This window comes from Hyperoodon ampullatus, assembly GCF_949752795.1.
Source record: "Hyperoodon ampullatus genome assembly, chromosome: X".
Classification (NCBI taxonomy): Eukaryota; Metazoa; Chordata; class Mammalia; order Artiodactyla; family Ziphiidae; genus Hyperoodon; species Hyperoodon ampullatus.
The window spans coordinates 61,373,168-61,387,623 of NC_136913.1; the positions used below are offsets into that span (position 1 = coordinate 61,373,168).

Here is a 14,456-nt window from a genome sequence, read left to right on the forward strand (position 1 = left end):
CAATCTAGGACACAGGTGGAGCCCAAGGAGTGGAAAGCAGGCCAGCCCAGATGGAAGTCATCACTCTCCTGCCGGCTCCCTGAAGGCTGAGCAGAAGGGAGGCGCCTTCCCTGCCTAGCCTTGCCAGGAATCTGGGTGTCCTGAGATGCTGAGACCAGTGAGTGATGGGAGTGGTGTGTGTGGGGTACTCCATGTGATAAACTATTTTCCTTTCTCATTCCAAAGATCAGAGAGCACTTGGTGAGCAGTTCTTTGTTCCAATGGAAACAGAAAACCAGAAAAGCCCAGTGGGGGTTGGCCAAACTTTCCTTTGTCTTCTTGGGCTGAGAGGCTGAATGGGAGGACTATGCAAGGGGGGTGGGGCAGGGCCCCCATAAGGGCAACAAATCAGTAGAAGGGGAACCAGGACAGGACTCTAGGCAAAAAACAAAATCCACAAAGAGCTAAGTACGTGCTGGTGAGGAGGCCTTGCAGCCTCTTTCATGCAGCCTTACTCCATGTGAGTCTGCTAAGTCTGACAGCCCCGCAAGAGGCCAGTGGGGACTCCAGAGACACAGCTAGTGCTCTCCTGGCCTAAGTAGTACCAAAGGCACCTCCGGGATCACTGCTCTCCACGCATCCTCTGAGCTCCCTGGCCCAGTCTCTTTCCTGCCCCCTCCCCACACCATGCTCCCACCAAGAAAAATAGGAACTCAAATTTGTCAAAGTCATTCAAAGTTTGCCAAGCACTTCCCTACATAATAGCTCTTCAGGAGGCAGGGGAGCCTATTGGTTAAGAACACAGGCTCAGGGCCCAGACTGCCTGGCTCTGCTGTGTGATCTAACCTCGTGCTTCTAACCTCATCTTTAAAATGGGACTGATCACAGGGTCCGCATCTCAAGGTTGTTTTCAGATTAAATGAGCTAATGGTTAAGGTCCCTCAAAGCAGAGATTATTTTGTCTTTTATTCACTGCTATATCCCTAAGGCCTAAACAGTGCCTGGCACCTGGTAGAGACTCGACAAATATTTATTGAATACCTATGAAGTGCTTGGAATGGGAACTGACCCTTAGTAAACACAACAAACAGTAGTTGTCATTATCTTTCACGTTCTCACAACAATTCCAAGAGGAGCACTCTGAATTTCATGCATGTCAGTTTTCTTCCTCCATGTAAGGTTCAAGTTTAGAGTCAAGGCACTGTTGACTGGAAAAAAATACACAACCTAAAAGTTGAGAGTTATGTTTTTTATTCGGCGGACATTCTGAGGACTTCTAGCCTGGTACACAGCATCTCAGATAATGCTGAGAAACTGTTCCTAAGAGCCAAGGGGGTGAGCCAGGATATACAGGAGTTTTTGCAACAAAAGACCAAGTAGTCGGAACATCAAAAGATTACTGTTACTAAAAGAAAACCAGATATCTCAAGTTAAGGAATTTAGCGCTTTTCTATGTATGGGAAGATGCAAGAGTCTGGGCTCACTGAAATCATTCCTTTGATCTGCACCTCAGCTATCTGGGGCCAGTATCCTGTGCTTTCTCATCCTGAGTCTCCTCAGGGTACACCGTCGGGGGTGGCTGCAGCAGTTGACTGCTAGATGGCGGGCATCCTGTTTCTATCCTGAGTTTCCTTAGGGGTAGCTGTAATGTGGTGGCTTGATGGCTGCAACATCCAGGCAACATTTTAGTTCACAGCACCAAGGACAGGCAACGGATTTTAAATTGAGGGAAATAGTTTGGGCCACAGAGGATTAGGAATGCAACCCTCAAATCTGAATAATAGCATCCATCCACACATTCATTCATTCACTTGTCCACTCCACAAATATTTCATGGATACCCACCATGGGCCAGACCCTGAGCTGTGAGCTGGGGATATATTGATGACAAGACAGACAAGGATTCTATGTTTGAGGAGCTGAGATTCTAGTGGGAGGAGACAGGCAAAAGCAAGAAAAGACTTAATTTCAGATAGTAATAAATGCTATGAAGAAAATAAAGCAGTATAATGATGTAGAGAGTGGCTGAGGTATATCTCTAGGGGGGTTGAGAAAGGGACATAGGAGCTCTTCTGGGGGTTCTTGATCTCAGGTCAAGAGCCCTTGCCTTGAGTTGGTCAACACTACCTCATCCCGAGAGCATTTACATGCCATCTGCCCAAGGCAGGAGTCAGTTGCTAAGTGTAGCTCCCAGAGGTCTGTACACGGGGCTCTGGGTGTGAGGGGCTGGAAAGAGGGGGCTGTGAACGTATTGTACCTGCATTGAAAGGTTCTGGCATTAGTCGTCCTCTGGCAAAAGCTGTTGGTTGAAGCATTAGATGAAGTGACGGTAGAAGCCTGAGAGCTTCCTCTTAGGTTCTTCTGCACTGCCGGGGAGGAGATGTCTGGCCAGTGCCCTTATGTCCATGCTCCTTCATGGTACCACCTTCACATGTGCACACACCACCTCATCTTCAAGACAGCCCAGGCACCGTCTCCACCATCACAACCCTTGTCACACTTGAATGCCCTTATTCATTACATATTTGGGCATCTCCAGAGCCTGGTACAGAATTGATGCCTAATAAATGCTTATAGAATGAAAGAATAAATGGCGACTGCTTTCCTTCTGCTTCCTCAACTGACTGGCTCATTCTCACTCACACATCAAGACCCAGCTCACAGACTTCCCTGGTGGCACAGTGGTTAAAAATCTGCCTGCCAATGCAGGGGACACGGGTTCGAGCCCTGGTCCGGGAAGATCCCACATGCTATGGAGAAACTAAGCCCGTGAGCCACAACTACTGAGCCCGCGTGCCACAACTACTGAGGCCCACATGCCTAGAGCCCGTTCTCTGCAACGAGAGAAGCCACCGCAATGAGAAGCCCGCACACCGCAATGAAGAGCAGCCCTGGCTCGCTGCAACTAGAGAAAGCCTGCTTGCGCCAACGAAGACCCAGCGCAGCCAAAAATAAATAAGTTTATTTAAAAAAAAAAAAAGACTCAGCTCACACAGTCGTCTTATCTCCTTGCGTCCCACCTGGGGAGCTCTTGCTCATCCTTTACTTCTTTTGTGAAGCTTTCCTTGACCTCCCCAGGCAGGGTTGGTCCGTCCCACCTCTGAGTGCTCCAGTACATCCTATTCCCCCCCATCATAGCCCTGATTGCTCTAGGGGTGCTATCTGCTACTGCTCAGCCACGTCCCCTAACCTGTAATTTTCTCAGTGGCAAGGACTGCACGTTTCCGTTATCTCCACACCCCCAGCACTAGCCCCTAGAGGGCGCTCAATAAATATTAGTGGAATTGATGGAAAAAGCAAATGAATTGTTTGTCGGTTTTGCTTAGAGCTTCCTAGGTAGTGGTGTGCTAGAGCTGGCTTGGGCTTGTGGCTCATGAGAGCCAATTGTTCAATATTTAGGAAATCTGTGAGCCAATTATTAAACACAGCCATCGTTAAAAATTAAATTATAGGAGAAAACAGAAAACAAGCCAAGATGAGGGATATTCTACCAAATAAGTGCAATATGGGATGCTGGATTGGATCCTAGAAGAGAGAGAAGACTTTTGTGGAAAAATCGGTGAAATCCAAATAATCTTTATACTTTAGTTATTAATGTTAATTTCTCAGTTTTGACACATTTTATAATGATGTAAGATGTCAACAAAAGGGGAAAGATTCTTGTTTTGTTCATTGTACTCTAGCCTTGAGAAAGTGATTGAGAAAATGTTAATAGTGTACATTAAACTTAAAAGCATTTCATATTTATAGCCCTGATATCCTCATCTCATCCTCAGAAATGATGTCCATCTTCATGAATAACACCCCAAAAATTGAAGAAATATGCTTCCAGTACATGGAAACTACTATCTGATTCAGCAAAGGAGTTGTTTGAATCATTGATGAATCTGTCAAGTTCCAACACTTCTTCACCATTTCACCTTCTTCTTACTCATTAACATAGTGAAAGTATCAACCACCATTCATGTAGGAACTACACTCACTCTTCTTTTTCAGCTGTAGGGTGGCTATGGATGTGAGAGTTCAGCAAAATTAATGAACTCATTATATGAAAATCAATTGGCTATATGGAATTTGCAATAGAGTATTATTTCATTGTTATTCATAAACTGGGTGTTTCACTTCTTACATAATAAGTAAATATATATATATATATGTATATACATGCATGCATTTTTTTAAAAGCCAGTGGTTAAACATTTACCAGAACACCATTCATCCTAGGTATCAATTACTATTTCATCAAGTGCATTGATGGAAAGAAAAGAACATTGCCGGGCACCTTCTCTGTGCCAAGCTGTGCTAGCTTTTTTATGTTCATCATCTCAGTTGCTCTTCACCTCAACTCTGCGAAGTGTAAGTATTATGGACATCATTTCTGAGGATGAGATGAGGATATTGGGGCTCAGAGAGGTTAAATGACTGGACCAAGGTCAAGTAATTGCTGTATAGTGGAGTCAGGATTAAACTCTACATCTGAGTTCAAAGCTAGTTGTATTAGTTTCCTATTGCTCCTGTAACAAATTACCACAAATTTAGTGGCTTAAATCAACAGAAATATATTGTCTTACAGTTCTAGAGGTTAGACGTCTGAAATGGGTCTCATTGGACTAAAATCAAGGTGTTGGCAGGGCTGCATTCCCTCTGGAGCTTCTAGGGGAGGATCTGTTTACTTGCCTTTTCCAGCTTCTAGACACTGCCTGCATTCCTTGGTTTTTGTCCCCTTCCGTCATCTTCAAAACCAGGAACGGCCGGTTGAGTCTTTCTCATATCCCATCTCTCTGACCTTGCTTCTGTTGTCACATCTCCTTCTCTAACTCTGCCTCACCTGCCCCCCTCTTTCACTTTATAAGGACCTTTGTGATTACATGATGCCCACCTACTACATGCAAGAGAGTCTCCCCATCTTGGGGTCAGCTGATTAGCAACCTTAATTCCATCTGCAAACCTTATTTCCGAATTTTGCTATTTAACCTAACATATTCACAGGTTCTGGTGATTTTGGACACGGACATCTTTGGGGGGGCGCATAATTTTGCCTACCACACTTGTGCTTTTTCTATGACCCTTAACCACCTTGCCTCTTGTTTTAGTGGTTACATAATCCGACAGAAGGCCGGTATTATTCTCCCTGCCACCTGCACGCCACACGTCTCCGTGCCGTCCACTTTGGGGTAAAGTGCCTTCTTTCCTTCCGTTACTATCCCAGCTACCAGAGAGCCCTGTGGGAGAATGGTTTCTAATCCCTAGGGCTTTTAATCCTGGGCATATATTTTACCTTGGCTCTTACTAAAGTGTTCCTAAAATAGTTTCCAGGATTTTTGTGGATTGCTGGCTTTTTCAAAGCTCCTGTTCATTTTTTTCCTTTCTCCAGTGCTTGTATGGGGCCAGAGCCCCCTTTCCTACATGGTAGGTCTCATTGTACTGTGGTTTATCCATCCCCACCTTCTGGACCTGTTTCTAGTCACCAGCCAGGATCCTGCATTATTTATTTGTGCTTCTCACAGATTTTTACATTGCTGTATTCTAGAAAAGGCCTTGGACTTACTAAAATGGCCTTTCCCCATGCCTGCTGATGAGGCATCTGTCTGTCTGTGTTTAATATTACTCTCTGACTGGCTTTTCAGAATCAGACCCTCTAAGTAGTAGTTCCCTATCTTCCCTTGTTTCCTCCACTCTGAGATTCCTGATTCTGGTCACAAGAAACCTCGTCCACTGAGACCAACCAAAGGCCAGAGGTTGCCGTTCCCCCAAGAAGCCTTCATAACAGCCAGATGCACCCCTTCACTACCTCTGAGCTCTGACTACAACCTTCTTGGTTCCCCAGTCTATCCTTGCCAAAAGCCTTGTGCCCTTTCCTTCTGCCTATCAGATTCATACCCACACTTTGGGGCCTGGTCTGAATCTGACCACCTTGAGGAAAGTCTTCCAGATTATACCAGCCCAAGGGACTCACGTCCTCCTCTGAGCGCCTCCAGAACTTATTGTCAGTAACACTCATTTTGACAGTGTACCATCTACCATAATGGACAGGTCATAAACCGGTGGCTGGTGGGCCGAATCATGCCCACAGATATGTTTGGTTTAGTCTGCATGTGGTTTGTTTCTTTTCTAAATTATTTGTTAACAAGTCACAATTAGTAATCTTTCCATTCAATCTGGATTGCTGGCTTCTTTGAAAAACAGAGAAGTCTAGTAATACTGGCTCTGCATTCTCACAGGTTAGTAGTTAGCTGGATTGGTTGGGGTGGTGGCTTCCCTGTTAGATGGAGCTCTTGCTCTCCAGTTCGCCACAGTTCCCACCACTCCCTATCATTATTATTATCATTATTATTATATTACTCCAGCCTCCTTCACTCATTTATAGTACCTGCCTGGCTCCTCAAGACATTCAGAAATTCTGAAATATTCCACACTTATCTAAATGTCCAGCTGTATTAGAGTCTCTTGGAGGAAAGAAACTTTATTTTGAATTTATTTTGTTTCTCCCATGCATCTCTGTACCTAGTAGATGCTCAATAAGTATTGAGAGGATAAAGAATTTCCTGAATCATCCTCCAGATGACTCTAGAATGTGTAAAACTTTACTTTTACTCCAAGGTAAAGCTTTACAAATGTACTGTCTGTTGAGAAAGTATCAGTGTACCTGACTCATGCTAGATGCCTCAGAACAACAGAGGAGGAAACCGAGGCTCAGAGAGCCTATGCAATAGGGCTGGGGCTGGAGATCTGGTAGTTTCTGGGGTAAGGGCCAATGCCTGTGCTTGATGAGGAATCTTTCCTAAATGTCAATGCTGGAAGCCGAGAGGAGCTGCCCCTGGGACTCGCTGGTAATGTTTGTCCACAAACTTTGAGAGTTACTTTGTTTGGATAGAGATTAAGCAGTTTTTAAATGTCCTTTCTGTGCTGGGCATTTATGAGGTAACTCTGCACTTATTCTTGGGCTATCAGGAATTCGGAGCTTCCTGGGCAGCTCACTGAAAAGCTGAGGGACATACAGCTAGATTGAACCTAATTGTTCATGGCATTTGGAGCCCCTTTGGTGAGTCATGTTCAGCTGAGAGAAGCATCTGCTTATTTCCTTGCCCATATGTGCACAGAGATTGTGCTATTCCCTCATGCCATCACTGGTGGTACTGATGTGTGGTGTGGGATGGGAAAACATGCAGAAATGATGCATGTTTCATTGCGCAGCAGCAAGCAGAAAGGAATGTGAGAATACCGTAGACTCCCGCTGGGGCAGAAATCTGGTGTCATGTGTTGCTAAACAGCTGCAGGAAAATTTGTCTGGACCCTTGGAGGCAGAGAGGTGGGTTCACCAGACTTTGGTTCTGAGTAACTTTGAGGGCAAAGAGGTTGTACAGGAAACAGATATGGTGCATCTAGAAGCTTGACCCTGGAGGCTTCATCTGCCTTCTTTGCCACCCTGCCCCCTCCAGCCACCGCCAGTTCCAGCTGTGGCTAGGAGAGGAGGGAAGCGGGAAGCCTTCAGCCCCAGCTTCCTCTAGGTCTGATGTGCTCACAGGCCCTGCTTAGGGCCACTGAAATGCTCAGACAGAAGGAGCTCCCGGGCCAGTCCTAAAGGAGGCAAGATAGGGCAGGGGTCATGTGGGAGAGGCAGGGCAAAGGATTCATATGGGGGCTTTTATCCTTCAGACTCTATAAGTTTATAGGACTCTAAGAAACATGGAATCCGTAACCTTGGACTCACCTAGAACCGGGTTCAAGCCCCTCCTCTATTCCTACAACGGTGGCCTTAGGCAAGTCATTAATCTCTCCAAACCCAAGTTTACTTCTTTCCGTATAGTGTGAGGAGTCACGAGGCGATGTTTGTATGGGGCCTGGTCCATATTTTAAGAGATGGGAGCTGTGAGCTTTCTAATGATGCAACTGAGCAATAAGCTATCATATTGGTTATTATTTATTGTGAGCTTACTATGGGCCAGACACTGTGCTGAACCATTTCAGTCCATTCTCTCTTTAATCTTTCAAAGATAAAGAAATTGAGTTACAGAGAGGAAGAGTGACTCATCGAAGGTCATCCAGCCAGTAAATGACAGAACCAGCACACACTCGATACAGAGCAGTTCCAGAGCCCACACTTCCAACCAGACCACCTGCCACGCATTTGTTCCACTTCACACATGAGGAAACTTGAGGTCCAGGAGGCACTAGCATCAGAGACAGAGCTTAGGGCTTTAGATGTCTGGCTCTGCTAGTTAACATGCTGTGTGACCTTGGGCAAGTCACTCAACCTCTCTGAGCTTGTTTCCTGATTTGGAAAACATCTGAGTCCAAAGCCTCTGGCAGCCTGTACAGTGAGAAGCAGTATCCTATGGGAGAAGGTGGAGGGGAGGGAGCTCAGAATCTACCAGAGACAGAGAATGAGAAGAAATGGGTGTGACTGGCTTTACAAACTGGAGGCAAGTCTGGAGTAGAAACTTACCAGAGTGAACATGACCGGTTCACACCACCCATTTAGCAGAGAGCCCACAGAGGCCGGGGGGCGGGGGCAGGAGTATGGCCAGCTTAGCCGGTACCCACACAGCGAGCTGCTGTTGCCACCTAGGGGACAGGCAGTGACCATGAACTTGGGCTGAGCAGTACAGCACATTCCCATCTCCTGCTGGTTTCCGGAGTGGAAAGGGGCGGCCAAGCCTTGCTCCAGGAGTGGGGAGGAGAGTGAGGAAAAGGAACGGAGTGCTGCCTCTGCTTTGGGAGTTATAAATAAATCCATCTGGAAGTGTTTGGGGGCTGTGGGAGCCTGAGGCCGGCCTCTGCAATTCAGGCCATGTGGCACACATTTCCATTTACACCAGACCCGCCCCCCAGTCCCAGGAGACTGTCTGATTGGGCCTGTCTGTTCCAGTCTGAGCTGGGCAGGAACCTCTCAGGCCTCCACTCTGCTTCCAGCCCCCGCCCCAACCCTCCCCTCCTCCCAGGCCAACTCCAGCAAGATCATGTGTGAGAAGGTACTTCAAAAAGTTCACGTGCTATTCAAGTGCTGGTTGAATGAATGAATGGATTTCAATTCATCATTTAACTGGCAGTACGTTCCACTCACTAGGAAGGGACCCCGTGGTAGTTCTGGAAGGTGACGTGTTCTTGACTTTTAGCCTCCATCTCAGGATCATCTTTACCCTTCCCAGCTAAGGCTGGCTAAGGGACAAAGGCACTGCCCAAGTCTTGTTTGTTTTTCTATCCCCAGCACCAGGGCAATGCTCAGTAGGTGTTGCTTATATGAAGGGGTGAGTCAATTTATTAATTTAACAAACACTCATTGCACACCCTCATGTGCCGTGCACTCTGCTGAACACAGTAGAGAACAAAATAGACAGAATTCCTGCCCTCAACTGAGCTCGCGGTCACAGTGTTTCTCAGTGAGAGTACTATTGGCACTTGGGGTGAGACGATTCTTTGCAGTGTGGGATGGTCCTGTGCATTGCAGGATGTTCAACATCCTGACTTCTGGCCCACTTAGCACCCTGGAGTCATTGTGACAGTGAGAAATGCCTCTACACATTTCCAAATACTTCCAGGGGCTGGGAGGACCCACCCCTGGCTGAGGACCACTGCTGAGGGACTTGACAGGACATGAGGGAAGGAAGGCCATCCCCAAGGTATGAACGTGTTGAGTCCTCCAAGTCCACATGGAATTGGTGGTTTAGAGCTGGGAAATCAAATTTGTCCCAGAAAGGTGTAAAATAATCCTTCAGTGGCTGAGTTAGGCCCCAGAAGCCTGTAAGGTAGCCTAGGCCCACAGTTCCCTCGGGCTGGCTTAGGGCTGAGCTGCAGGCACCCTGATGGCAGTTTTGAACATGATGAGATGATGAGATGGTATTTTGAGAATGTTCAGAAAACAGCCACTATTTGATCCCAGGTGTACATTAGAAGTCAACCTCAAGATATAGATTTGGGATAAATCCACTTTGAAGTGGGAGTTAGGGTTGAGACCCAGCATCCATTAAGATCATCAAGGGAGAAGATATTGGGGAAAAGGTGAAGAATGAATTCAGAACAGAGGCTGAAGCTAGAGAAGTAAGCCCTGGGGGCACCTCTGCCCTTTCGTTTCCATTCCCAAGGCCAGCACCCTAGTTCAGGGCCTCTGCTCATGCCACGACCATTGCAGCAGCCTCCTAACTGGCCTCCGTTTTTCTTCTGGTCTCTCTGCCTTCCAGAATTATCTTCTTAAAACCTGGCTTTCATCAAGTCCCTTCCCAACATTCACCAGGTCCAGCCTCACAACCTAACCCCCTGCAGTCGTGCTGCCCAGCAAGCTGGCTCCAGATTATCCTTCAAGGATTGTTGGTGCTCATCTCCTAGACCTTACCATCTGGCCACACAGAGCGCCAAACACACACTGTCCTTCTTTCATCGATGCCATCTCCCGCCCTGGGATACCCTTTGACCCTGTCTCCATTTGGAAAAATAAATTCAAGCTTCAAGGCTGAGTTCAAGCCTCCGCTCTTTTGTAAAGCTTTCCCCCACCCCTCAGAGGCAAGCACACTTTCCCATCTCTGTACCTCCCTCTCCAGCTCTTCATAACACTGTGGGGTTTCTGTCTCTCCCACCAGACTGAGAGTTCCCTGAGGGTGGCAGCCATGTTTTGCTTTGTCATCCCATTACCCAGCCTAGTGTGAAGGGACGGGAAAGTGGGCTTGGGGATGGGCTGGTAGGACAGGGCAAAGAGAAAATACAGTGGTTTCCCCCAAGCCTGACAATGCATCCACTTGAGCCACTTTTAACTGCTCTCTCCATAAGCACTGTCTTCGGTTGAGGGTTAGTGAAAGAGCTAAGGGAGAGAAGGAAAAAGATGGAGAGCCAAGGTGTGGGCAGGCAGAGGGAGCTGAATGGAGAAGAGAGGAGAGGCTGAGAGGATGAAAGAGGAGAGGAGAGAGCCAAGGTCTGCATCAACAGCTTCCATACATAGGAATTCAAACAACCTGGAATGGAATAAGAAAAGATTTGGGACTCTGGAAATGAAAGCAGCTGCCTAGGCAGGTCAGCTGAATGTACGGTTAATTAATAGGCATTAGTGCCCTTCAGTGACCAGCTGTGCATGGAATCATGTCCTGCTGGGATCAGATGCCAGCTGCCCAGGATGCCCATTTAGTAAAGAGCAAAAACAGTATTGGCATAAAAGAGCCAGAGAATTCCTCAGAGAGATCTTCCTAAGGGCAACAGGGGCCACTGGAACTCCATAGTTGCACCACACCACTGGCCTGGCTCTTGCCAAAGATAAGGGGACATGAGAAAAAAAAAACATGTAGTGAGCAGCTAGTATCCCAGAGGCCACACCAGACACATTTTACGCACACAGGCTCATTTGATCCTTACTGCAACTCTGTGATGTAGGTATCGTCTCTATTTTACAGGTTAGAAAACTGAGGTCCTTGGAGGGTTAAGAATCTTACCCAAGGGCACATAGCTTCAAAGTCCTGGATCCAGGATTCCAGTGCAGTTCATCCCCTCCCCGACTGGCAGCAATTTTCTCCCCGGTCTTGCTGACTTTGGCTGTGGGGCTGATCTCTGGATTGATTTCTCTGAACATAAACAAAATACCATCAGTTTTTCCTGGCTCTGGAATGAGTCCTCAGAATCATGTGCTGTTTTCCAGTTTGCAGCTGGGTGCCTTTGCTGGGTGTTCACGAATATGAAGCAATAGGCCTTGTCCTGAGCATTAACAGTGTGCACTCAAAAAATGCCAGGGTGCTTTTCTTCCCAGAAGATACTTCAGGCTGGGGGCTTTTAGCCTGTGGAGCCGAGTTTTCTATTTTCTCTTCTTCCCAATGATCTGCCAGTGATCTGGTTGATGGCTGCCAGGCAAAATTTTAAATCCTTATCAAAATCATGGTACCTTTGAGATGTTGCCCACACTGTGTTCTGACTATCCCTGGGACCCATCCCTATCTGCTCAGTGGTTGATGGATGCCATCCATCTGCTGCCAGCCTGTGAGTGATGGTGAGCAGGGGACAGGAGGTAGGAACAGGGCAGGTGTGGACAGTGTTTCCCAGAATTCTGATGTGACATGGTTAGGCCAACTCACTGAGGAGCCAGTGGAGGCAGAGGCTGGACACAATCAGGGGCAAAATGGCACGCAGCACAACCCCCATAGAGTTGTGGCTTTAGGGTGGGGTAGGTTGGCTAGAAAGTCTGTGATGATAGTTTTTTGGAATTGTTCTGGAGTCAGGTACACTCTGGGAACCTTTGGGGCTGGGCCTTTGGCCTAGAGTTGTGTGTCCTGCACAGGTGGTAACAGATTAGGATTATCGAGCTGCATGCAGGGACTTCTGAATTTTCAGTGATATGCAGTGTTAAGAGGTGACAAGTCTCTGATCTTGGGTTTGGGCTTTCACTCTGGTCATTTTAGTGAACAGGATTTTTTGGCATCACCTTCAAAATCTATTTCAAATCCGACCACGTCTCACCACCTCCATTGCTACCACCTAGTCCAAGCCATCATCCTCTCTTGCCTGTCACTAGTCTCCTAAAATGATGCTGTTAAAACATAGTCTATGTCAGTCTTTTGCTCAACATCCTCTAATTGTTCCCCATCTCACTCATATTAAAAGTCTTTAGGGTAGCCTGCGAGGCCCTCAGAACCTGCCACCCCCCTTACCTCCCTGACATTATCTCCTACAAATCCTTCTGTCTCCTCCTTCATCCTAGCCACACTCGTCTCCTGATCATTCTTTAAGCTTTCCAGGCACATTCGTGCTTTGTGCCTGCTTTTTCTTCTGCCTGGAATGTTTTACCCCAGTGTATCAATCAGGATCCTGGGAGAGAGTGGTTATGGGAACTGGGGAAAGTTGTTGTATGGAGAAGGCTACCTGACAGGAATTGTGGTCTTTGGTGGAGGGATGCAGCCAACCCGTGATGAACCTGCACAGTGAGAGCTGATGAAAAAAATCTCACTTTCTCTTTCCTTCTGATCTCCTTGCAGGTGCCTCCCATTGGTCAAACCTAATCCGAAGCCAGAGGGTGAGGGAACCTGTCGATGCAGTCTATACAGGTCAGCCTACCAAGGCACGAAGCTGGGTGGAAAAGGGTGGACAAGATCTGGAGGGGCAAATGGAAAATGTGCACAACCTCTGCATAGCTTTGTAGCTGGCTCCCTCACTTCCTCCAGCCCTCCACTGAAATGTTACCTTCTCAGTGAGGCCTTCTCTGGCCACCATTTCTAAAATTTCAGCCCCCAGCCCCCAACACCTTACATCCTTTCATGCTATGTTTTCGTATAGCACTTAATACCACATAACATATAATTTATTTATCTTGCCTATCATCTGCTCCCCCACTAGAATGGGAGCTCCATGAGGGCAGGGACTTTGTTTGATTCATTGCTATTATCACTGCCTAGAATAGTATACAGTAGGTGCTCAGTAAATATCTGGTCAATGAATGAAGCACTCTCAGAGGCCTCCCTACGGTGAGTCTGCTCTCAGCCAGGCACAGCTAGGGGTAGGTGTTCAATTGTTTTTAATGCCTGCTGCTCTCAGTTTTCTCCAAAGAGGCTCGCTGCTGCGGTATTTCAAGTCAGAGGGTGGGGAGGCCTTTGGTGCCCTCAGTATTGAAACTTGCATGACAGTTTGTCAACTCGAACCTTATGGAAACTGCTGTTGCATTGATTAGCATGGGCTGAGCTTTGTGTGTTGTTAAGTCCACAGCAGTGGATAGATTCACAGTCATGGGGACATTGGCCCTTCCAGGTGGTACATCCATACCTCAGTAGTAGTGCTAATGGGCCTGTTTCCAAGTAAGGTGGGCCCAGGAAGCACTTCCTTGAGGCTCAATGGCTGGGGGATGTGAGCTGGGCCCTCTGGCCACAGTGGTGGTGAAACAGGGATACGTCAGATCAAGACAAGCAAAACAGGTTTGAATTCCTAGTATACTGTAGCTGTGTCCAGGATAATGTTTTTACTATACAAGTGGTATATGAAGATATTCTCATTGTGAAAAAAATCAAACAGTCCAGCTACAGTTAAAATCCTCTTCCCTCCCCAGGTCTGCTCCCCAGAGGTAACAACCACTGTTATCAGCAAAGAGTGCTCTCTTCCCAATCTCTTTCTATGTATACATAGTTCGGTCGTATGTGGGTATTTAAAAATAAATGGTATTACACTGTGTATATATTGATCTGTAACTTGCTTTTTTTCAGTTAACAATGTATCTTGAAAACCTTACCATGTCAGGACACATGGATCTAACTCATTCTTTTTCAATCAAACTTTTCATTTTGAGGTAATTGAAGATTCACATGCAGTTTAAGAAATAATAGATTCCATATACACTTCACCCAGTTTTCCTCAATGGCAACCTCTTGCAAAACTATAGGACAATATCACCAGCAGGATAGTAACACTGATACAGTCAAGATACAGAAAATTTTCATCACCACAAGGATCCTTCAAGTTGCCCTTTCATAGCTACACCCAGTTTTCTCCCCACCCCCCACCTCCTCCTTAACCCCTGGCAA

General features: G+C 46.7%; 1 protein-coding gene across 3 annotated transcripts in view; it reads left to right on the forward strand.

Annotated features, from left to right (window-relative positions):
* Window positions 1-14,456, forward strand: part of NHSL2 (NHS like 2) — a gene marked incomplete at both ends in the record, with an annotated part of 257,736 nt that overhangs the window by 100,527 nt on the left and 142,753 nt on the right. For 2 of the 3 annotated variants that reach the window (XM_079727604.1, XM_079727605.1), the window contains one exon: window positions 12,924-12,992. The exons of the other annotated variant lie outside the window; for it this stretch is intronic. In XM_079727604.1, coding sequence (XP_079583730.1) covers window positions 12,924-12,992 — 69 coding nt within the window. The remainder of the gene's footprint in view (window positions 1-12,923; window positions 12,993-14,456) is intronic. 3 annotated transcript variants of the gene reach the window in all.